General features: G+C 45.9%; 1 protein-coding gene across 2 annotated transcripts in view; it reads left to right on the plus strand.

Annotated features, from left to right (window-relative positions):
- The window catches only part of PANX1 (pannexin 1), a gene marked incomplete at both ends in the record, with an annotated part of 66,665 nt that overhangs the window by 36,093 nt on the left and 5,157 nt on the right, over nt 1-25,415 (plus strand). The window contains 3 exons of one of the 2 annotated variants that reach the window (XM_081099235.1): nt 10,653-10,876; nt 11,933-12,591; nt 13,521-18,362. In XM_081099235.1, coding sequence (XP_080955361.1) covers nt 10,653-10,876; nt 11,933-12,591; nt 13,521-13,600 — 963 coding nt within the window. Of the gene's footprint in view, nt 1-10,652; nt 10,877-11,932; nt 12,592-13,520; nt 18,363-25,415 lie in introns of those variants that run through there. The other variant, XM_081099234.1, reaches the window with a different exon arrangement.

Raw genomic sequence — 25,415 nt, forward strand, 5'->3', positions numbered from 1 at the left:
GCCTGATTCTGCATTTCTGACAAGTTCCCAGGCAATACTGAAATTGCTGGTCCGGGGATCACTCTCGAGAAGCAAGGATGCAGACAGAGCAGGACTTGGCAAATGGTCACGTCCATGCTTCAGCCACATGCAGCCCATCACCTGTTTCTACACATAGTTTTATGGGGACACAGTCATGCTCATTCATTTGCTCATTGCCTGTGTCAGCTTTCACACTGCAACAGAGTCGAATCGTTGCCACAGAGGCCGTATGGCTCACAAACATTTACTGTCTGACCCTTTGCAGGAAAAAGTTTGTCCACCCTTGATCTAGAGCAGCGGTTCTCAACCTGTGGGTCGCGAACCTTTTGGTGGTCGAACGACCCTTTCACAGGGGTCGCCTAAGACCATCCTGCATATCAGATATTTACATTATGATTCATAACAGTAGCAACATTACAGTTACGAAGTAGCAATGAAAATAATTTTTATGGTTGGGGATCACAACATAAGGAACTGTATTTAAAGGGCCATATAGGGTTGAGAACCACTGATCTAGAGCTTAAAGTCCTTCCAGTGGATCAGTGGAAAGGGAACTCCCTGCCTCACAGGATAATTCATTTCATTTTTTTTTTTAATCCACACGTGAGGATATGTTTTCATTAACTTTAGAGAGAGAAGAAGGGAGAGAGAAAGAGACAGAAACATCCATGGGAGAAACATTGATCTGTTGCCTACTGTAGGCACCTCAAACAAAGCCCGATCCCACAACTTAGGTATGTGCTCTGACCGGGAATCAAACCTTCAACCTTTTGGTGTTCAAGACAATACTCCAACCAGCTGAGCCACCCAGCCAGGGCCATTCCGTTTTCACACAGAGCTTAAGGAAGGTTTTCCCTTGCTTCCATTAACTGGGTTCTAATCCTATTGACAGGAGTCTTTTCCTTCTTCCACACACAAATGCTATGCTTACCATCTCTATTCCATGTTTCTCCTCCCAGAATATCACCCAGCACAGAGCCCTGGGTGTCTTCCCTTGATTGCAGAATGGAATGACCTACCCCCTTCTTCTCTGTCCTCTGTTAGCTGCCCATGGAATGCATTAGCCTTTTCGGGTAGCCCCTCACCCTTGACATCCATATTTGTGATTTTTTTAAGCGGGGTACTGTCTGAACATCATAGAACCAAGAACAAACATCTTTGCACATCTTTTTATTTCACCTCCTCAGTACAATTTGTTCTTGGTTTATCTGCTTCCTGGTTTCTGGAAGCACAATTCCTTCACATCTCTTCAGTTCTCTTGTTTCTCGACCCTTAAATGGCAGGCCCTCGCATCTCTCCCCAGTCCTCGTATCTCCTCCTCCTACACATTCTCCTTGGATGATCTCAGCCAGGCTCTTGGCTTCAACCATCTACATGCTACAAAGTCCCGAGTCAGAAGGCCAGCCAGACCCTCTCCCTTTATTTTCAGTTATCTACGACCTGTGTCAACCAGGATGTTCCTGACTACACGTATCTCACGTTCAAAACTTCTCATCGTAGGGGCTGCCTCCCATCTCACCCTTTTCTACTCTGAATCTGTTCCTTCTTGTTTCTCCATTTTAACTAATGGTACCACCACCACCACCACCATATCCTTGGATAAGCTAGAAACCCAGAATTAGCCTCACTTCTTCCCCTTTTCATCCCTCACCACCAAGTGGGCACTGAAATGTATGTTTCGCCCTGTCTGTAGCTCTCAGGCCCACCTTCCCTTCTCCCCACTGCTGCCGCCTCAGCCTCAGTTCCGCGCTTATCACTCTCCGCCTCTGCTGCAGGAACCTCCTGCCGTGTCTCGCTCTTCTCCAGTGCTCTCCCTTCGCCACTGCTGGAATAGTCTTTCTACAATCAATTTTTATCACGCCACCCACCAGTGACTTCGCATTGTGTGTATGGTAGGAAGCCGAGGGCTTCATAATTCAGTCCCTGCTTACCCTTTTGTGAGTTCCCAACGACCTCTGTAAAAGATTACCACAAACTTGGTAGCTTCAGAAATTTCCTCGCTCATAGCTCTGGAGGCCAGAAGTTAGAAATCAAGGTGTAATAACAAGACAAACAATGGGTCTGTGCTGCCTGTCACTACTTGTGCCAATTAAGCAGAGACAGGGTTGAATCCTACATGAGTGTTTATTCCAGTACTGCCGGCAACGCAGGAGAGCAGCAGGTCCTCCACAAAAAAATCTGCTCTGCACCCCACCATAAGCCGGCTGCTTATATTGGTAGAAGTACAAAAGGAAGTGTGCAAATGGGCAGTTTACAGACATGCAAAGGGCTGGGGTCTTCAGAGGGCTTAGTGATCTGCAAAGCCTGGGGCCTTCAAAGGGCTGGCTATTCTGGTTTCTGCTGCAAAGTTGTTCATCTTTCCATGATAATAGGCAGCTCCAAAAACGGAAGAAGGGCTGCATTCCAGGTGAGCTCCCAGGTCCCGAGTGCGGCTGCAGCCAGGTTAGAATGTGCCTTCTTTAATCAGAATAAAACAATCACGGTTAACAGGACATGATTATTATTTCTTAACAATTCTAGCTGGTTCCCTAACATTCTACTTCTGCCGCTGTCGGTGTCAGCAGGGTTGGTTCCTTCCTGAGGGCTCAGAGGGAAAAATCTGTGTGCCTCTCTTCTAGTGTCTAGTGGTTGCCAGCAATCTGCCGTGGCTCAGAGTTGCACCATCACTCCAATCTCTGCCTCCTTCCTCACATAGCTTCTCCCGGTGTGTCTGTCTTCATATGACCTTCTTAGAGGTCTACCAGCCACCGGGTTAGGGCCCACCCAATTAATTATGCCCTCAGCTTAACTAATTATAACGGCAAAGACTGTGTTTCCAAACAGTGTCACATTCTGAGGTTCCAGGTGGACATGAGTTTTGGAGAATGCCATTCAACCTAGTGTACATGTCCAGCCTCAGCTCTGACAGCTCCTCACTGTGGGCTCACTCATTAATTACATTTGGTGCCTGGGACAGGAGAGAATTCACCAAGCAGGCAAAAAGAAAGGATTCCAATAGAGGAAAGAGGATGTCTGAAGGGGCTCAGAGAAGGTGAAATTTGAGCTGAGTCTTAATATAATACTAGGGGCCCGGTGCACGAAATTCGTGCACTGGGTGTGGGGGGGTGGGGGGTGGGGAGTGTCCCTCAGCCCAGCCTGCCCCCTCTCACATACTGGGAGCCCTCAGGCGTTGACCCCCATCACCCTCCAATCGCAGGATCGGCCCCTTGCCCAGGCCTGACGCCTCTGACAGAGATGTCAGGCCTGGGCAGGGGACCCTCATTTCCCCCCATCACTGGTTCTGCCCCCAGCCCAGGCCTGATGTCTCTGGCCCAGGCGTCAGGCCTGGCCAGGGGACCTCCAGACCCCTCCGATTGCTGGCTCTGCCCCTTGCCCAGGCCTGATGCCTCAGCCAGAGGCGTAGACCCCCATCACCCTCTGATCACCTGATTGGCCCCTTGCCCAGGCCTGACGCCTCTGCCAGAGGTGTCAGGCTTGGACAGGGGACCCCCATCTCCCCCCGATCACTGGCTCTGGCCCCCGCCCAGGCCTGAGGCCTCTGGCCCAGGAATCAAGCCTGGGCAGGGGACCCCCATCTCCCTCTGATCGCTTGCTCCACCCCCCGCCCAAGCCTGACACCTCTGACCCAGGCTTCAGGCCTGGGCAAGGGGACCATCATATCCCCCCAATCCTCGGCTTCGCCCCCCCACCCAGGCCTGATGCCTCAGCCAGAGGAGTTGGCCCTCATCACCCTCCGATCACCAATCACCGGATCGGCCCCTTGACCAGGCCTGAGGCCTCCGGCAGAGGTGTCAGGCCTGGGCAGGGGACCCCCAGCTCCCCGCGGTTGCAGGCTCCGCCCCTGCCCAGGCCTGACACCTCTGGCCTAGGCGTCCGGCCCGGGCAGCGGGGACCTGCAGTGGCAGCGGGGGGCGCCGCGATTGTGGGCTTCGCTTTAGACCAACATTCATTTCCTGCTGTACTTTAAGTTGTCAGAGATTCAGTTGTTGTTTTTGTTATGACTCTGTACTTGTAGTATGAGATAAAGATAACAGAAGTTGTACAAAGCCTGTCTCCTGTTAGAATTCTGACTGGGCAATCCTGGGACCCCTAGCTCCTGGGACTGCCAGCTTCGACCGTGTCCAGCTCCCATCGCTGGCTCCACCCCTACTTCCTGCTATCACTGGCCAGGGCGGCAAAGGCGCCTGATTCTCCGATCATGGCTGGGGGGCAGGGCAAAGGCGGCCCCAGGGCCGCCTTTGCCCTGCCCCCCAGCTCTTAGCTCCCCCCTGGGTTTCCGATCACTGTCAGTGGCAGGGGGCTTCTTCCTGCTTTCCCTTTCGCCTCCCTGCATTGTGCCTACATATGCAAATTAGCCGCCATCTTGTTGGCAGTTAACTGCCAATCTTAGTTGGCAGTTAACTGCCAAACTTATTTGGCAGTTAACTGTCAATCATAGTTGGCAGTTAATTTGCATATAGCCCTGATTAGCCAATGAAAAGGGTATCGTCGTACGCCAATTACCATTTTTCTCTCTTATTAGTGTAGATAGTAAGGCTTTATCTTTTGTGTGTGTGTGTGTGGGGGGGGTGTGTTTGTTTGCTTTTGCCTCACTGTACTTTAAAACAGCGGTCACCAACCGGTGGTCGCAGACCACTGGTGGTTCGTGAGGTCTGAAAGGTTGTCAACCGCTGCTTTAAAGCATAGCTCAGATGTTACCTCCTTTACAGAGCCTTCCTTGACCTCCCTAAGAACATTTCTATTCCCTCAGTAGTTAGTACCTATATATATTGTGGCCATCACTTTTATGTTTTGACTACAGGCCTGGAGCATGAAATCCCTGGCGGGGGGTGGGGGGGGTCACTCAGCCCAGCCTGCACCCTCTCTAATCTGGGACCCCTCGGGGGATGTCCGACTGCCGGTTTAGGCCCAATCCCACCTAAACCAGCAGTTGGACATTCCTCTCACAATCCGGGACTGCTGGCTCCCAACTGCTCACCTGCCTGCCAGCCTGATCACCCCTAACCACTCCCCTGCCAGCCTGATCGACACCTAACTGCTCCCCTGCCGGCCCAATCGCCCCCAACTGCCCTCCCCTGCTGGCCCAGGCGCCCCCAACTTCCCTCCCCTGCTGGCCTGGTCGCCCCTAACTGCCCTCCCCTGTTGGCCTGATCACCCACAACTTGCCTCCCCTGCTGGCCATCTTGGCGGCCAACTTGTGCCTACATGGGGGCAGCCATCTTGTGTGAGGGTGTGACAGTCAATTTGCATATTGCCTCTTTATTATATAGTATTGGTTAAATACCAGTAGATGAGGCATGCTGGCCGCGAGTTTGACGTGCTTGTTGTACACTTTCAGCCCACTGCCTAGCACCTGGCAGGTGCCCAGGAGATGTTTTTGAATGAATTTTCCCATCTGCATTTAATCCATAGACATGATCACATACGTTTCAGGGAGGAGTTCAGTCCTAACTGGTCAGTTCTTCACCTTATGAGGCGGAGGGGATTTGAACCTGGAGGGAGGTTATACTGGATCCCCTCCATGCCTCCTTCTGTCTAGAGGTTCTATTGGTCTCATGATAGCCCCTTATAGGAAAAAGCATAATTTTTTAATGTTTTTATTGATTTTAGAGAGGAAGGGAGATGGAAAGAGAGAGATGGAAACATCAGTGATGAGAAAGAATCATTGATCGGCTGCCTTCTACATGCCCCACACTGAGGATTGATCCTGCAACCCCTGACCAAGAATCGAACCCTGACCTCCTGGTGTATAGGTTGACACTCAACCACTGAGCCACACTGGCTGGGATAAAAACACAATTTTTTAAGGCAGGGAGACTGTTGTCCCCGCGCTGCTTTCAGAAGCTTCATCATCATTAAAAGAACTCAGTACCCCTTGGACATCGTGCAGAAACTCTGCAGTCACAGCTGTGAGAGGTGCTGAGCATCTCACACCTAATTGGGCAGAGATGGAGCTGTGGACAGAGCTGTTCCCGTCCAGCAGATGCAGTCATAAAACTCAGCAGGTTTCCCATGCTCCTTATTTGGATGGAAGGATTGTAAAGACTATATACTAGTAGTGGAACCTCGGTTCTCGAACTTAATTCGTTCCAGAAGGCTGTTCAAAAACTGAGTCATTTTCTCCTGTTAGAAATAATGTAAATTTAATAAATCTGTTCTAGACCCCCAAATGAGTCCCTGTTTTAACTTTCTTATATACAGTACATGTCGAATATACTTTTATAAATACTTTAACAGATGACCAAGAGACATATGAAAAAATGCTCAAAGTCACTAAAATCAGAGAGATGCAAATTAAAACGACAATGAGGTATCACCTCACACCTGTCAGAATGGCTACCATCAACAAATCAACAAATGACAAGTGCTGGCAAGGATATGGAAAAAAGGGAACCCTAGTACATTGCTGGTGGGAATGCAGACTGGTGCAGCCATTATGGAAAACAGAATGGATTTCCTCAAAAAATTAAATATGGAACTGCCATTTGACCCAGTGATCCCACTTATAGGAATATATGCTAAGAAACCCAAAATACAAATCAGAAAGAATGTATGCACCCCTATGTTCATAGCAGCATAATTTACAATAGCTAAGATCTGGAAACAGCCTAAGTGCCCATCAGTAGATGAGTGGATCAAAAAGCTGTGGTACATTTAAACCATGGAATACTATGCAGCAGTTAAAAGAAGAATCTCTTACCCTTTGAGACAGCATGGAGGGACCTGGAGAGTATCTTGCTAAGTGAAATAAGTCAGAGAAAGACAAGTATCACATGATCTCACTCATACGTGGAATCTAAGTAACAAAATAAACTGATAAACGGAGTGGATCCAGAGACTTGAAGCATGGAACAAAATGTGGAATCTTTGGATGGAAGGTGGGGGAAGGTGAGTGGGTGGGAGATAATCAACCAATGACTGTGTATGCATTTATGCATGGCCCATGGACACAGATAATGGGGCAGTGTGGTCCTGGGGCAGGGCTGGGACAGTCTGGAGACGGTTAATGGGGGGAAAAAGGAGACATATGTAATACTTTCAACAATAAAGAATTACTTTTAAAAATAAATATATAAACACTTTAAAAACAAAAAGAACATGAATTGTAAATGAAAATTTAACAAAAAAGAAATGAAATATATAGTAAAAATTGAAAATCCTATATAATAAAGAGGCAATATGCAAATTGACTGCCACGCCCTCGCACAAGATGGCCACCCCCATGTGGTCCAAAGATGGCCACCACAAGATGGCCGGCAGGGGAGGGCAGTTGGGGGCGACCAGGCCTGCAGGGGAGGGCAGTTCAGGGCAACCGGGCCGGCAGGAGAGCAGTTAGGCATAGATCAGGCTGGCAGGGGAGCGGTTAGGGGGTGATCAGGCTGGCAGGCTGAAGCGGTTAGGGGCAATCAGGCAGGCAGGCAGGCGAGGGGTTGGGAGCCAGCAGTTTCGGATTGTGAGAGGGGTCCCAGATTGGAGAGGGTGCAGGCTGGGCTGAGGGACAACCCCCGCCCCCCAGTGCACAAATTTCATGCACCGGGCCTCTAGTTTAATAATAATAAGCAGCAACAAAAGCAAAAAAAATCACAAAAATATTCACAGAACAATTTCCTGAGATGTTAACAACGTGAGGTTTAGCAGTAAACTGACGCATACTCGCACATTCGCTCCTTTGTCACCTGAGAGTCACGACTGATCATACAGGTGTCAGCATGAAAGGCTTGTCGAGGTAAGAGCCAAATTGTTCACAATGGGAGATGTTCGAGAACCAAGGTTTGGCTATAATTGAATGCTTCTTTGTCTTTGTAGTAGAGTTGAATTGAGTTTAATACCACCTTGTTACAGATTCACTGAAAGTTGCCTTTTTATTTTTGATGGTGGGAAATAAGGCTTCACTGGAGAACACCATGAAATGGTAGCATTCAACCACATTTCTAAGGGGTGGTCAAGGTACAAGGATATTTTGGAGAGAAATCAAACACCCAGTACATAATACCTTTAAACATTCATTTTCCTAATTATAATAAGCCAGGCTGAACAGCTCATTGGTACTAATTATTACACCAAGTGAACCTGTTAGAAAAATTACCACAGCGTGTAAAATAGTCACTTTTTAATTCAGAACAGTTTGAGGTAAAATGCTATTATTCAAATAGCTTTGACAGGAAAAGTGTTCTATAAAAAGATCTCACAACCCTGAGTTAGAAATAGTTCCCTCTGTGACTCTCAAGGAGAATGCCTGGTTGTGGAAACAAACTCTGTTGCACAGTTACATGTTTATGCTAATGGGCACCCTTCAGAGTGGGCAAGGGTGGAAGGAACACTGCTTCTTTCTCAAAGCAGCCAACCCTGAATGCAGCCCCAGTTCAGCTAACCACTGCCTGTGGTGTCGGTGCGCCGCAGCCCTATGCAAATTGGGCTAATAATTTTGAGAAGGCCCGTCCCAGGCCAGAATCCCTAGGCGAAGAGGCTGTGTTGGTGAGAGGGCTTGGCGAAGCTCAGAGCCTTTCGTGTGATTTCCCTCTTTCCTCTGTGGCAGGGATCCCTAACCTGGGGTCTGTGATGGCATCAGGGAGTTTGTAACTGGGATAGGAAACACACGCCAGCGTTATTTTTTATGCACTTCTAACTAACTTAACACGAAAGTGTGCGTAGGTGCGTGCCACAATCCATAGTGGTATGGGTGGTACTTAGGACTTCTCACCCACAGAAACCACAGATTACTAGGAATACTGTCTCCCCCTCATGACTTAGAGTTATTGCTATTAGGCCACCTGTTAGAGTCTATGAAATGTGTTCATAAAGAATCACATACAAGCCTGGCCAGTGTGGTTCAGTGGTTGAGTGTCAACCCATAAACCAGGAGGTCTCTGTTCCATTCCTAGTCAGGGCACATGCCTTGGTTGCAGGCTTGATTCCCAGTAGGGGGCATGCGGGAGGCAGCCAATTGAGGTTTCTCTCTCGTCATTGATGTTTCTATCTCTCTCTCCCTCTCCCTCTCTGAAATCAATAAAATAAAAAAGAATCACATGCAAAATTGTTTGAAGTATTTTATGCACTTAAAAATATTATTCTCCATGGAAAACAAGGAAAGATTCAGGAGTTGTCACATAACCAAGACGACTAGGGAGACGTGACAACTCTGTAATGGATGCCCCATACTGGCTCTGGGAACAAAAAGAAAACAGTCATGAGAACACTGGAGTAATTTAAGTAGCATCTGTAATTTAGTTCCTAGTAATGTGCCAATGACGGTTTCTTCGTCTTGACAGGTGTACCATGGAAACGTAGATGGTAACGGAGGCTATTAGAGAACTCTCTGTACCCTTGCTGCTGCCGCTCCCAGAGGGGTGTAGAGTGGAGGTTTTGTGTCAGCTCGGGCCTCTTCCTGATCCAACTCCGAGGAACTGTGGGAAGGGAGCAATCCAAAAGTAGGGAGAGGTTTTCCAGGGAAGCAAACTAACTTGCAGTGTATTATGGTGGGAAAGGCATGCCTTTGGGGTCAGAGGCCAGGCTTCATGTTCTGTCTCTGTCCCCAGCCTTGTGCTCTGCAGCCAGGAAATGGCTGTGGACTTCCTCTTCCCCCTTGCAGCACGCATCGTGAGGACTGAAGATAACGTGCCCGGCAGGGAGCCCTTTGGTGCCTATTATATGCCATGCTAAGCATTTTTCATACATTATCTAATTTAATTCTCCTAATACCTGTATTACATGACCATTTTATAGCTGTGGAAACGGAGCGTCAGAGGCTCAGTGACCTCACCGCCCAAGGCCACTAGCTGAGCTGAAATTCAGATCGGTGCTGACTAGTTCATGGACGTCCTGTGCCTTCCCTGACCACCCGACAGACCTGATTGCAGGGTGCTCTTTGCTGTCTCCGACTTCTGAACCCCCTCTTGTTTGTTTGGCACAACCATCCCCATCCCGTTGCCTTCCTCCTCCTGACACTGCTGCCCGTGTGGTTGGCTTCTCCCGACTTGAGGTTGTCCAGCTGGAAAGTGCGGGTGTTGGGCCGAGCTCAGGTCTGTCCCAGTGTGGAAGGTTTGTTCTCGTTTCGTGATGTTTAGCTGCTTGTTTCAGCGGTTTGGTGGGATGATTCCTAAATCACTGAAGCCAAAATTTTTCTCATTTGTTGTGAGCGAAGTTAGGCATTTCTATGTCATTCTCCCAGATTCCAGAGAAGGAGAGAGAGAAAAAAAGCAGAGCTCTAACTCTTCGTGACCTTTTAAAACTACAGCAATTTTTAAAAAAGAACATAGCAGAGGCCACTGTGACATTGATCTCTTCTTTGATTGGGATTTTGTTGAGGGATTACTCAAAAGGATATGGGAGTACTTTTATTTATTTATTTATTTTGTTTCTTTCTGTGATTAGAGAGAGGACACACCATGTGTCACCCTGTAGTGGCCAATTATTTCCAATTAAAGTCTATTGAAAGGAAGGAGAAAGGTAATTAGCAATATCAAAGCTTATCTGGACAAGTGAGTTTAGCCATTAGAAGCAGTTATTCGGTAAGGAGCCGGATTCCCACAAGTGGCATGGGCGCTCACATCTGTCTCGGAAGGAGGAAGCCACGCGCTCGGTGAGGTGGCCTCCGCGGACCTTTGATCCCATGGTGTGCTCTTGTGTTTCAGTTTTTCCCCTACATCCTGTTGCTGGTCGCCATCCTCCTGTACCTGCCCTCCCTGTTCTGGCGTTTTGCTGCTGCTCCGCACATTTGCTCAGATTTGAAGTTCATCATGGAAGAACTTGACAAAGTTTACAACCGCGCCATTAAAGCCGCAAAGAGCGTGCATGACCGCGACCTGAGAGATGGGACCTGCTCAGTCCCTGGTTCTAATGAGAACGTAGGACAAAGGTAACTTAGTCCCCTGCAGGTACCAAGTCGGGTTTTGTCGTACACACATTGTCTGCCCTTTTCCTGCCCGTCTGGGCTTCGGATTCCCATTGCCAGTAGATGGGAGGGGGAGGGCCAGGAAGGCTCGATCTCCTTAAATCTCACCCCTACCTGTATGCCCCAGCATCTGTCCTCACATCAAGAGTCCTCTCCTTGTTGAGTGAACCATCACTGTTTCACTGGAAGAGGTACAGGTTAGGGCACGAGGTGTGGCTCACTTGCTTTGACCTACACCTTAATGGGGGAGCACGGAGGATTCTGAGGCCTCCAAGCTTAGAAAGCAGGAGTGAGAGAAGGGAATGAGTAGGCGGTGCCTTGCCTTCTTTACATTCTTCCTCTGATTCTTGTTATTAACAATAGTAATAGTATTAATAGCTCTCATTTAAAAAATACTTAATCTATTTCAGACATCATGTTGAGTTCTCTAAGTACATGATCTCACTTAATCCTCAGAGCATCAAGAGCATTTATTTATCTCCCTTTCCCCCTTTGCAGATAAAAACACTGTCCTGTAGCAATCAGTGGGCAAGATGGGGCCTGAGCCAGGTCTGTTGGCCCACAGCCTGGACCCACACCCACTCAGCGGTCTGCCTCCCTCCCTTGCCAACAGGAAGCACGTGTGTTCTAGCCAGGCCAGAAAATTCTTCTTCACTTTATTCTGCACATTTGAGCAGAAAATTACCGTTTAAAAAAAGCAGCAGAATAAGAACTATCAAATTTATTTAACAAACATGTATATTCACTAGGTAACAGGTGTTCAAAGAATTTACAAATGTAACTCACTTAATTAAGTAGACCTTTTTTAAAATATTAAGGGGAACGGTGTTTTATTATTGCTTTTCATTCTTTGCTTTTTCAAACCTGATTTGATTCTCTTGTACGTGAGTGAAGTTATAAATAGAGGAGTTTGGGAAGGAAGGCGTTTGAGGTGTTTAGTGTGATATTGTTGAATGTGTTAATGTCTTTACTATTTGATGGTCTTGGTAAGGGTTTAAATGCTTTTTATTTTCTTACTAGTTTGTGGGAGATATCTGAAAGCCACTTCAAGTACCCCATTGTGGAACAGTACTTGAAGACAAAGAAAAACTCTAATAATTTAATTGTCAAGTACATCAGCTGCCGGGTGCTAACACTCAGCATTATACTGTTAGCATGCATCTACCTGGGCTATTACTTTAGCCTCTCCTCCCTCTCAGATGAGTTTGTGTGCAGCATCAAATCAGGGATCCTGAGAAATGACAGCACCGTCCCCGATCGGTTTCAGTGCAAACTCATCGCAGTTGGCATCTTCCAGTTGCTCAGTTTCATTAACCTCGTGGTTTATGTTCTGCTGGTTCCCGTGGTTCTCTACACGCTGTTTGTTCCTTTCCGGCAGAAGACAGATGTTCTCAAAGTGTATGAAATCCTGCCCACTTTTGATGTTCTGCATTTCAAGTCTGAAGGGAACAATGACTTGAGCCTCTACAACCTTTTCTTGGAGGAGAATATAAGTGAACTCAAGTCATACAAGTGTCTTAAGGTACTGGAGAATATTAAAAGCAACTGTCAGGGCATCGACCCAATGGTTCTCCTGACTAATCTTGGCATGATCAAGATGGACAGTGTTGACGGCAAAACTCGCAAGCAGTCTGAGATGATGGGAGAGCAGCAGGGGAACCAGATGGCAGAGCTCAAAGGTAGGGTTAGCTTTCATCTGAGAGAACTCATGTGAATGACAGTCTTTGCCACCCCACCCTTCTGCATTAAACCGTTTTCCTAGTGTGCTCTTAAGTGAAACCCTTCCGTACTAGGAGAGAGAGGTAAAGAATTGGGGCTGCCCAAATTTCCAATTAAAGAAAGCTGTGCTTTTTCTAGACCAGCCGTTCTCAACCTGTGGGTCGTGACCCCTTTGGGGGTCGAACGACCCTTTCACAGGGGTCGCCTAAGACCATCGGAAAACACATATATAATTACATATTGTTTTTGTGATTAATCACTATGCTTTAATTATGATCAGTTTGTAACAATGAAATTGGGGTTCACCACAACATGAGGAACTGTATTAAAGGGTCGCGGCATTAGGAAGATTGAGAACCACTGTTTTAGACTGTTCTCTCTTCCTTCGCCTCCTTCTCTCCATTTCATACTCTGCCTCTTGCTCCCCCTTGCTGTCATTCTTGCTTATATTTTGGTCTTGTTTTATTGGCTTTTCTCCCTGTACCTCTCATCCTTTTGTCTCTCATTCTCTGTCTCTTTCAAAAGGAATGAAAAGCCCGGCCAGCATGGCTCAGTGGTTGAGTGTCAACCTATGAACCTGGAAGTCACAGTCGGGACACATGCCCTGACTGTGGGCTTGATCCCCAATAGGGGGCGTGCAGGAGGCAGCTGATCAGTGATTCTTCTCTGTCTCTCTCTCTCTCCCTTCCTCTCAAATCAATAGAAATATTTTTTAAGGGGGCGGGGGGAGGGGAGATGACAGTGTATTGGTTTAATTGTTGCCCCGACCTAACTTCACTGTGCAGTGAAATTGGCTAAGGCAAAGAACATGAGATAGATGTATAGCGGCAGAGAAGTTAATTTGGGCTATGTGACTTCTGTCACAGATATTTGCTTTCCATTTTGACAGATTTGAATGCACACAGTGAAACTAAAGCAAATAATGGGGAGAGGAATGCTCGACAGAGACTCCTGGATTCTTCTTGCTGATGATCGTTTTCAGGAACTTCAGAGCCGTGACTCCTGTGGCGTAGGATTCATTTTGGCTGCAGCGCCTCTGAGGTTTCAGCTGGTTTGCAGTAAATGGCTCTTGGTAATGGCAGACACGACTTACGGAGTCCCTAGTGAAAATGATGGCCCTCCGCATGCTGTGCGAGAGCCGTTCGTGCACTTTCTTTGAGAAGCAATGCAGAGATGAGTAAGCCACAGCAAGTATGTGAGCTCTCATCAGGTGAAAAGTGGAAAGACTAATCAGAGTAAGAGTGGTAGCCCTTTGAGTGCCTCAAAGCAACACCTTTCTGTATAGATGGTGCGATGAGACTCAGAGCTACGGGAGAGCAAGGACCTCGGGAAACTGTTGTTTTGTTTTGTGAAATAATAATAATAAGCATGTCAGAATACACTTCAGTATGAATCTCCTACGTGCCCTCATGACTGCTGGACAAGAAACACGTCCACTGGCTGGGCCCAGAGGTGGACCTGCTCTTGGCCTTGTCCTGAACTGGGAGAAATGCACACCCTGGCTCTCTCGGCGCTGCCACCTGAGCGCCTTGGCGAACCACGCTAACCCGCTATTGGTTGCAGCCTGGATGGAGGGCACCCGCCCATGCACTGCTCTGCCCGACAAGTTAGTGTATAAGACAGAGTCTACAGGGTATTGAATTGTGACTTCTGTCCCGGAAAGAATGCTTCTTTAAGAGCCCATGGGGAAATCTGAACTTTCAGCCCAGGTTTACTTCAGGCACTGTCCAAAGGGCGTTCACAGCCCAGCCTCTTTTAGCAGAAGCATTTGAAACAGGGTGTTACTTAAACAAATTAACTGAATGCCGAATGCCTAAAGTGAGGGACGTTTTGCCTACTGTGATCAGAACATATGACAGCTGCCATACCGTGTGCCTGGAGCCAGCACAGCTTCACAGTGTATTTTATTTACATTTAAGTACATCTTTTATACATTTATTTTAAGTTAGTGTCATATGGTGTCAGAATTGAGGCCATTTGGGAAGAACATTCTAACACTGATGGAGAATTACAGAATAAATGTGACAAAAGGGTACATATTATAAATCCAAGCATTATTTTGTAAACCTTATCAAGCCAAGAATATATAAAAACTCTAACCAATTCTGACCATGTAAAGACATCCTAACTATGTTTACATTTTATACAAACTTTTGAAAAATGACATCTGTGGACCTCTCCATTTGAACCTCAGAGTTTACATGTGGCTCTTAGGGACAGTGTTGACCTGATGTAACGATGGTTTTGTGAAGAACAAAAGTTACATAAGCTGCTCTTTGTCTTTCAGAATATTCACAAAGGCAAATTTCATTTGTGCTTCTGTGATGGTTTCTGCGAGGGAGAGCTAATAATAAATACTCAAGGATGCAATTAATGCTTTAAATTATTCTTATTATGTGATATTTATTACCATTAAATTATAGTGGAAATGGCAGTGATCTATTTAAGTAACCAATTTTGCTACATGTTCATGTCATTGTACCTGAGATGTTCAATCACTATACTCTGCAGTCATTGCTTTTTATAATTTGAAAATATGTACTTTTCTACACTATGCTTTTCTTTCAAAAAGCCTCATCTTTTCTGTAGACTGTCCCTGATTTGCAGTGTTTTGAAGCAGTAACGTGGATACATTATTTAGGGGACAGGAACTCTCCAAGTCCCGCCATGTGTCATCCTTCCATCAGAGTTATAACTGACTTCTGTTCATGTCCCCGTTCCCACTCTCTGAGCTCTGAGAGGGTCTGTGACACTCGTCAAGTCACCGACTACGTGGGCATGAAAAAGACAGGTCCCCATGTTTGAGGAGTGCAGAGTCTAGTAAAAGGCAGGGAAGACAGAGGCAGGTGCAAGAAGAGGAGCCGCAATAAAGGCCCTTCCAGAAAACGCACAGCGGGTGCTCTAAGCTCCTGGGAAACACCCTGTCATTTTTCTCTTTTTCATAGTGTCTGTGGCTGATGGTTTTGAGAGTCTAGTTACAGTTTTCCCCAGAGGCTCTATAGTCACGTGCCCCCCAGGTTGAAGCCTGGACCAAACCATGACATAGACCAGCCGTGGGCAAACTACGCCCGCTGGCCGGATCTGCCCATTTGAAATGAATAAAACTATTGAAAAAAAAGACCGTACCCTTTTATGTAATGATGTTTACTTTGAATTTATATTAGTTCACACAAACACTCCATCCATGCTTTTGTTCCGGCCCTCCGGTCCCGTTTAAGAACCCATTGTGGCCCTCGAGTCAAAAAGTTTGCCCACCCCTGACATAGACGGTGATTTTGAACAGTCAAGAGCCCCAATCACTCCAATCACCTTTCATCCCTGACCTGGCATGGGGTGGGGCGGACAAGCCCATGGGCTGGTTGCCTGAGAACAACAGTCATGATGCCAGGAAGCTGAGGTGGATGGCATACATTTTTGCTTGGAAAAAAGTGTTACTAGGAAAGTTAACCCATCCCTTCCACTGTGAGTTACTGGCTTAGCGAACTAATTTGAGCAGCCAGATTTCTGAGGGTGAGGAGACATTCATTGCTCTATAAAAGGAGACAAACTTCCTAAATGAACTCCTCGTGTCCTCCCTCCCCCGCCAAGTAGCACTTGACCTTGTCTCTGACCCTCTGACCCAGGTCTGCCTAGTAAACCACCAGGCAGCCTCTGAACTAGGCTCATAGCTCCCATGTTGCAGCTGGGCCTGGGCCCTTCATTCTGAATGCAGTGACCAGTTGCATGTATAGTTTTACCAAGGGACCGCAGAGACCCTCCAATACAGAGGTCCTTAAACTTCTGGGAGGTTACAAACTCCCTTGGAAATATTTTTTTAAAGCTATATACCTTCTTTTCAGATCTACACAAACACTAAGCAAACCTTCCGGGGTCACAGCCCACTCTCCCAGGGTTAAGCTGTGCTTTAATGGCCCAAGGCCACCGCACAGCAGCGTGGAGGCCCCCACTGCCCTTGTGTTTCCACAGTGAGCCTCAGCGGAAGGCTCGCGTTTGAGCGAAGTGTACCTACTGAGTAGCCGACTTCATTTTCTAAAGTCAGATGGGAAAGTGACAAGAGTTGGCGTGGGTGGCCTGGATTGGTCAGGCAGTTGGCATTGGCTGCTGGTCTCTCTCTGGCCACCAGGTGTTACTTATTCCAGATCCGAATCATTGTCCCCGCGCTGCAGCCTCACTGGAGTGTGAGGAGGGTGGACTAATACTTGTAAAACGCGTTGTCCTGCTTCGCAGTGGTCCTGTGAGGAAGCTGGGAACTTCCCGGTGTGCGGTGGGCCTTGTGGCGCATTCACGCTCCGTTTGTGGAAGCAGCCTGTGGACTGGGCATCCCCTCCTCTCCAAGAGCGAGCCAGGGTAGGGCCGCAGGGCACCGGGCCTAGTTCCTGGGAGAATTAGTTCAGCTCTGAGAGGCAGGTGCACACTTTTTTTAAATGCGTGCATGTTTGGTTTATTTTGCTATTGTCAGGCCAGGGTAAACTGAAAATCCCTAAGGGTGGGAGTTTTTATCCACTGCTGTACCCGAAGCTCCTAAAACAATGATTGTCGTGTCATAGGCATTCTCAAATGTTTGTTGAATCCATAAACACACCAGCGTGATAACTCCTCACTTGTTGGCAACTGTGATTTGATTTTAAACCGCAGATGGTTCTCTGCAGGAGAGGGGAAGGGTGCTCACTTAGCTTCTTGGTAGGGGGGGAACTATTTCCGCAGATGAATAGGTTTCTACAGATAAGTAGTGACAGTTCTTAACTTTATATTGTGGAGTTAGTCATGACCACTTTCCAAGTTCAGTACAAGATCAGGGCTTCCCTGCACTGATTAGGGCAACTAACGTTTGAGAGGCCCTGGTCTCCGTAATTTCCCAGCAGAGCCTCATGAAAAGGGTTGTTGATTGAAATGTGCAGTTGTCGGTAATTGAGGTTTCATCTCGGGGCATTGAATGAACTAGCTTCTGGGCAGTCACTGGCCTTTGGGCTCTGTTTTTCACAAGTAAAATGAAACCTTTAAAGAAAGATGACACTGTGTTATTTGTGGAATATCATCAATGTTCATCTGCGATTGGTTTTGCCTGCTTGAAATGAAATGTTTTGTGTTCTGGGTTCTCTTTTGAGCAGTGAAAATGCGTTGTCACTTAAAGCATGCGACCTGATCAGTAATTGTTCTTCAAGTTCCTGAAAGTTATAAAAGCTTCTGGTGCCTTGAGTGCTTCCCCGCTGCCCACCAGAAGAGGAAATCTTGTAGACTTCTACAGCGCCACAAATGTCCCCACAAAACTGAAGCCATCAGCTCCTCTGTAACAAGGTGGCTTTTTAAAAGCATCCTAAGTACATGTAATGGTATTCTGTAAGTGGTGCTTCTAGGTGTAATTTAAATTCTTTTTAATGACTAAATTTCTTCAAAACTTTTAAAGGAAAATATGTATGTTCTTTTTGCTGGGTCATTTGGAAAGAATGATGGCTTCTACTCCACAAAGGATGAGAACATACCATGGTTTAGAAAATGATCCTTAAAACCAGTACGAGCACCTTGAAAGCTCTTTTGTTGGGTGGTTATCACTCTTGTATTTTGTATTCATTTCCACATATGTCAATTGTCCAAGGTCTTCCTTCTGGTTGTGCTGACTTCTTTTAAGGAGGGATGACAAGCGAAAATCAAGGCTGTAGTGTCCATAGACAAAGGTGAAATGCTGTTTTGGTTCTGCACTGTTGTGTCCACCTAAATAAAACTTCTGTGAGTAAGAAAAAATGTCTGAATATTCCTTGCCTCCTCTTCAGGGAAGATGTAACAGAAGATGAGTCCTGAAATGTCCTGAGGCTCATTCTTCTCCACTGGATGCATAAATTTCAGTGGGCTCCATGGTACTTACTAAAATCCAGCTGGTGATAACGGTAGGAAGAAAGGCTTGATGAAGGGCCCACAGATTCTGGAATTTCTAAAGCAGAAATCACAGGCTTTCTGATTGGGGATTGTTTGCCTGGGCTTGGAGAGGAAGGAGTACAGACTCTGTGCTGCTAAACATGATTGGCCTGCCCACTTCTCCCAAGAGGGGGACTCTTTTGTACAATGGTCAATTAACACAGTTGATGATTGTGGGTAATGAATCAGAGCCATTCAAAATCTTAGTGCAGTGCCTGCCATCGAGTGAGTGCTCCATACATGGTAGCTGTGGTGATATTCCTCCTGCTCCTGGCTGTTTCCTAGGGTGGCATCCCAGGAACCTTGGAAGCTGTATTCGTTTTCTATCATTCCATAACAAATTACTGCTACCCTAGCAGCTTAGAGCAACACATGTATTGTCTCGAGTTTCCCTGGGTCAAGAGCCTGGGCATGGCTGAGTTGAGCCCTCCACTCAGGATCTGACAAGGCTACAGTGGAGGTGTGGATGGGTTACATTCTCCTCAGAGGCCTGACTGGAGAAGGAGTGGCTCCCAAGCTCCCACAGGTTGTTGGCAGAATTCATTTCCTTCTGATTGTCTGACTTCTTTTTACTGAACTAGTGGCCCGGTGCACGAAATTTGTGCACATTAACAGGGAATTAGAGGAAATATTTTAATATTGCTATTTGCCCTTTCTCTATAATAGAAGTGTGAGAGATGAAAGGAAATTAGTAAAATGTATATGAATGTATTAATAAACAGTAACAAAAGGATATACAACAACAGAGGCATGATATAAAAACAACAAAAACATGATATGAAAACAAAAACATGATATAAAAACAGGTGATGCAAACAATGACTGATAAAGTGATTAAACTTATTCTAATATCTCCGTGTACACCACATGAAGAGTGAAAACACTTTCAGAGTGCTTGACTAATTTCCCTTGTGGTGAAGTATTTAGAACTTTAACGTCACGTGCTCTTCAAACTCGAGAGAAAGCAACATACAACTGACCATGTGCAAAAACGGGTTCAGGTAGGAATATTCCTACTCTGTCTAGAGTTTGTCCTTGTGATTTATTAATAGACATCACAAATGCTGGCATCACGGGAAACTGTCGTCAAATTAATTTAAATGGGAGGCCAGTGTCACATGGGGACAAATCAATTCTTAGAATCAGAACAACCTCTCCCTCTGCAGATCCTGTTAATACTTCAGCTTCGATAATGTTAGGTCATAATCTTTTGATAATAAATCTGGTGCCATTACAAAGACCCCATTTACTATTAAGATTTCTCAATAGCATGATGATTGCACCCACTTTCAATTTTGATTTATGACACAGCATTCCCGAAGGAGTAATACTATTAAGAAATTTGATGGGAAAATTTTCCTTTCAGCATCATCTGTTGAGTCAATGGAATCATCACTCAAATATATGTGAAAATCTCCATCAAGTATATCCAAAATTTCTTCATTTAATTTGTGAATGTGCTCATTTTTTGGACAAAGAATCGCATGTTTAGATATATTTTTAATATTATCTATAGATATAGTATTTCCAAAGGTAGTTTTTGTTTTTTCTTTAAATATATTTTTTTATTGATTTTTTACAGAGAGGAAGGGCAAGAGAGAGAGAGTTAGAAACATCGATGAGAGAGAAACATCAATCAGCTGCCTCCTGCACATCTCCTACTGGGGATGTGCCCGCAACCCAGGTACATGCCCTTGACCGGAATCAAACCTGGGACCTTTCAGTCCACAGGCCGACGTTCTATCCACTGAGCCAAACTGGTTTTGGCTCCAAAGGTAGTTTTAATAATAGATCCTTTACAAATCATTTCATGGGGGATTTCAATAATATCCATTCCTAAATGAACTGCTATCAAGTTTGCCATCTCCAAGTTTTACAACCATCCACTATAAACAGATTCCTCTGATCTCATATTTGTTGTAAGAGACAACTTTCTGAAACATCCCCAAACATTACAGTAAGTTAAACTCGTTTGTACTATGGCCGATCGCATAGCATGTGGTACAATACTGAGAAATTGTCCAAAATCCCCTCCAAGAAGGAGAACTTTCTCTCCAAATACAACATTCAAATTCATAATTTCTCTTAGTAATCCGTCTATGGCATTGATAGCATGACTGGATGCCATGGTGCATTCATCAATAATTAGAAGTTGGGCCTTTTTAATAGTTTTAGCAACTTCACTCTTTATATCGAGTCTAGAAATTGGAGTTTCATTTAATGGAATTGGTAATTTATATTGGGAATGAAAGGTCCTTCCACTGAGAAGTAAATTTACAGCAATTCCTGTAGATGCTGTGGGTAAAACAGTACCACCACAGCCTCCAATATAATGTATTAAAACTTTATACAGATATGCAGGTGAATAGGATTCCTAGCTGGCAGGCCCCTGACAGCAAGCTGGCCACCTGTCGATTCTGTGAGGAATGGGGTTCCCTCCTCCCTCCTGTCAGGGTCCGGGGTCCAGGTGAATGGGGTTCCTGGCTGGCAGGCCACTGACAGCAAGCTATCCAACAGAGGATTCTGTGAGGAATGGGGCTCCCTCCTCCCTCCTGTCAGGGTCTGGTTTGCAGGCCGGCCACGCCCCCTGTTGGGCCAGACCCAGAGTTCTACCACGCAGTAGCCTCCGCCTTGGCAACCCAGGACTGACTGCCGCTGGGCTCTCCTGTCGCTATGAGGGTTCTTCCCTCAGGCCTCACAGGAAACAGCTCAGGGAGGGCGCAGCCATTGCCAAGATGATTCAGGACTCAGTGCCTCCATGCTCTGAGGGCCGAGGGCCGGTTCCTGTCTCAAACCTCTCCCTCACCGGAAACAGCTCAAACAGTTCAGGGAGGGCAAAGCCGTTGCCAAGGCGACCCCTGCAGGGCTGACTTCCGTCAGGTTGGTCGAGCCTTGGTCATGATGGGTGTTACACCCAGGGTTTTTAAATAAATAGATGTTGGCTGGAGGCCGCCCACAGAACCTTGCCACATGGGTTTCTTTGACATGACTGCTGATGTCATCAAGCCTATACTCCCCTCTTGACTTCGAGGTGAACAAAGAGAAGGAATAAATGCTACTGTGTGGTAGACTAGACACTGCAGACCCCTCAGGAAAGAAGCAACTCAAATGTGGGGAATGAAGGAAAAGCAAGAGCCCTGTTCCAGTGTTGCACTGTGTCTTTTCTCAGACAGAAGGAAAACGAAAACAAGAGACTCTAAAGCGCTGTCAAAAATCACTCCCAAATCCCCAGAAAGGTAATTTGCATTACTTCAGGAAACAAGGAGTCCAACAGAACCCCAGCTTCCATGGAAACTTATGGAATGTAAAACGAAGTATTCTAATGGTAATTTCAGAGGTAAAGAGACCCTAAAGATTTTAACTGTCAATGCATTTATTCATTTTGAATATCAAAGCTGCCTGTTACAAAGAAAGTATTGATAAGCACAGAGGCGATTGAAGCTCTTAACTATCTAAGTACTTTATAAATAATATCATCTCCTGAGATAAGGGAGGCTTCATTTAAGAAAAAAGAAAAGAAATTGCCCCAAACTATGGCTGCTTCAAAAATGAGCAGAAAAAAGAGCAAGCATTAGACAGCAAAAGGATGGCCAAGACAGGTTACCCAATAGCCTGCGATGAGAGCCACATAAGTCATTTTAGCTTTCAGGTAGCTGTTAGGTTTGGCCAAATAATTGAATCGATGCTCCCTCCCCCTGGAAACTGACCTGTAGGCCACTTCACAACAGACATTCCCTTTTGCTTAGACCATTATGTCTCCCCTCCAGACTTTCCCAGGATCCGGACCTGCACAGAGAATTCTCTGCCCAGAAAAAGCCCGCCTAGAGTCCTTTAAAATCTCTGACTCCCCACCCCTGGGTGCTGGTGCCATTTTGGGGTTCAGCCCATCTGTTATGCAGATGATCTAATACATTTATAATCCCTAATCACTTTGGCCTCGTGCATTCCACCTTCAGTGACCCTAACAGTAGCCACATAAAAAAACAAAATGAAATAGTTGAAAATAATACAAGTAATAATTTTAACTAACCTAATACATCCAACATATCATTATTTGAACATGTAACCAATATAAGAAGTGTTGGAATTTTTACATTTTTTGTTCTAAGGCTTTGATCCAGTGTGGATTTTATACTTACAGCACATCTCATTTCAGACTAGCCTCGTTTAAAGAGCTCAGTACTAGGACAAAGGAGGCAAGGATATACAATGGGGTAAAGACAGTCTCTTCAATAAGTAGTATTGGCAAGACTGGACAGATACATGCAAAAAAAAATGAAATTAGACCACTTTCTTACACCATAAACAAAAATAAACTCAAAATGGATTATGCACTTAAATGGTAGATCTGAAACCATAAAACTCCTAGAAGAAAACATAAGCAGTAAACTCTTAGCAATCTTTTTGGATTTATCTCCTCAAGCAAGGGAAATAAAAGAAAAAAAATAAATGACACTACATCAAACTAAAAAGCTTTTGCACAGCAAAGGAAAGCAAAAGGAAAAGACAACCTACTGAATGGGAGAAGATATTTTAAAAATGGTACATCTGATAAGGGGGAAACATCCAAAATATACAAGGAACTCATATAAGTTACACCACCCCCACCCCAGACAATCCAATCAAAAAATGGGCAGATGACCTGAATAGACATTTCTTCAAAGAGAACCTACAGATGGCCAATAGACATACGAAAAGATGCTCAACATCACTAATCATCAGGGAGATGCAAATTAAAACCACAATGAAATATCACCTCACACCTGTCAGAATAAACCAATAAATCAACAAACAAGTGTTGGCAAAGATGTGGAGAAAAGGGAACCCTTGTGCACTGTTGCTGAGAAGTGGCATCGAATCTTTACTGCCCTGTTTGCTTTCCTTTGCTGTACCCTGACCAGAGTACACCGGATGTTCAAGGCCCATGTGCCCTACGCATGTGCAAAGGCAGTGACACAGCAGTTTCATTGTATGCACTGCACAGGCGTATCTTTCTATAACCAAATACTGATGTCACTATTTGGCAAGAGGCCTCTTTTGTCTAAGTTGGTATAAATATGTGTCACTGAGATAAGGTAATAGGTACTATATGTTGACCTATTGAGTGTGACCCTGGTTCACGTGATCTCACTGAATCCTCACAACAGCCCTGAAAGGCAGACATTGGTACCAAGAGACATTTTAAGTGACTTCCCCACGGTCACTTCTCGTAAGTATGAAAGCTAAGGCGCCAACCCAGATTTTCCTAATCAAAACCCAAACTGCTCGGCTGCTCTGTGGGGGTTACTTTGAAGAACTTTGTCCGATGGCTCCTGTGTTAGCAATGGCTATTTGGTCTGCAATAAAGTCTTTCCCATATGCCTCCGACTATTCATGTCTTCTCCCAATTCCCGCCGTCCACAGAGGTCCAGCCCCTAGCCGAGGGGCTGCAACCCGACAGAGGGAGTGCAAACTAGTGCAGCCACTACGGAAAAAGGTATGGTCAGCACCCACCCACCCTCTGGCAGCCACTAATCTGTTCTTCATTTCTATAATTTTGTCATGTCTCGAATGCGGTAGAAATGGAATCAGATACCATACAACTTTTTGAAACGGCATTTTTCCTTTCAGCACAGTGCCCTGGAGATTCGTCTAAGTTGTTGCCTGTGTCAATAATTATCCCTTTCTATTGCTGAAGAGGATTCTACAAAGGCTTGTTTGGAGGAGTTCATAGAATAGCACAAAGGTATGTCACTTGCACAGAGCTCAGTAATTGTCAGACCTTCTTTTCTGGCAGCTGATGCTGAGCTCTAGCTGGAGATGGGCACCGGCTTGGAGCAGCGATTCCCACTGACCATGAATTCACACTCCCGCTCAGTCTGTCTTCCTGCTGAATAAACCCCTGTGGCCAGAGCTCATCTGGTCCACTCCTTCCTTTTAGAGCCAAAGATGGTAAGGCCCAGAGAGGGGAGGAGGCTGAGAGTATAAGACCCCAGGTCATGGACTCCCAGCCCAGGGCTCTTTTCACTCTATGGTGCCTGCTTCCAGGCTTGCAGTCTGTGCCGTGTAGGTAATCTCCCATCTGGCCCAGGACAGTCTTTGGTTAGCACATTAGCTGAGGAACCAGGCTTCTCACCGAGCTGAACATTGATCTAGTTGGGGCAGGAAGCCAAAGATGGTTGGTTTCCCAGTGGTTCTCAACCTTCTGGCCCTTTAAATACAGTTTCTCATGTTGTGACCCAACCATAAAATTATTTTTGTTGCTACTTCATAACTGTAATGTTGCTACTGTTATGAATCGTAATGATATGCAGGATGGTCTTAGGCGACCCCTGTGAAAGGGTCGTTCGACCGCCAAAGGGGTCGCGACCCACAGGTTGAGAACTGCTGCCCTAGACACAAAGCTCTGGTGAGGAGCCTTCATGGCCAAACTCTGCTCAGCTGCAAGAAGAGGTGGCATACCCTCATTCAACAAAGGCTTTTCAACTCCTATTGTGACCAACGAAGGGGCTATAAAGTTGAACAAACCGATAGGTCCTTGGCTTCATGGAGTTTTCTGGGGAAGAATGGTGGCAAAAAGGGAGGGGAAGGCCGAGAAAGGCTCCATTAGCTCACTAAATCTTCACAAGCCAGTCAGAATGTCCCCTTAGCTTTGGGGTGAGGCACACAGTCAAGTGGTTAAGGGGCAGGGTGCTTATGACAAGCGGCCTGAGTCCTGTCTCGAGGCCACCAGTGACCACTGTGAGATCTTGGTTCCTGATTTCCTCATCTGTCACATAGGAGTCAGGGGGTTTGGGTGAGGATTGGAGGAGATGTCTACATATAGGCACTACACAGTGTCAGCTCATAGAAAACACTCAATCCTTTCAAAAAAAAAGGTCACACAGCACAAAGT

This window comes from Myotis nattereri (genome assembly GCF_964212035.1).
Source record: "Myotis nattereri genome assembly, chromosome: 9".
NCBI lineage: Eukaryota > Metazoa > Chordata > Mammalia > Chiroptera > Vespertilionidae > Myotis > Myotis nattereri.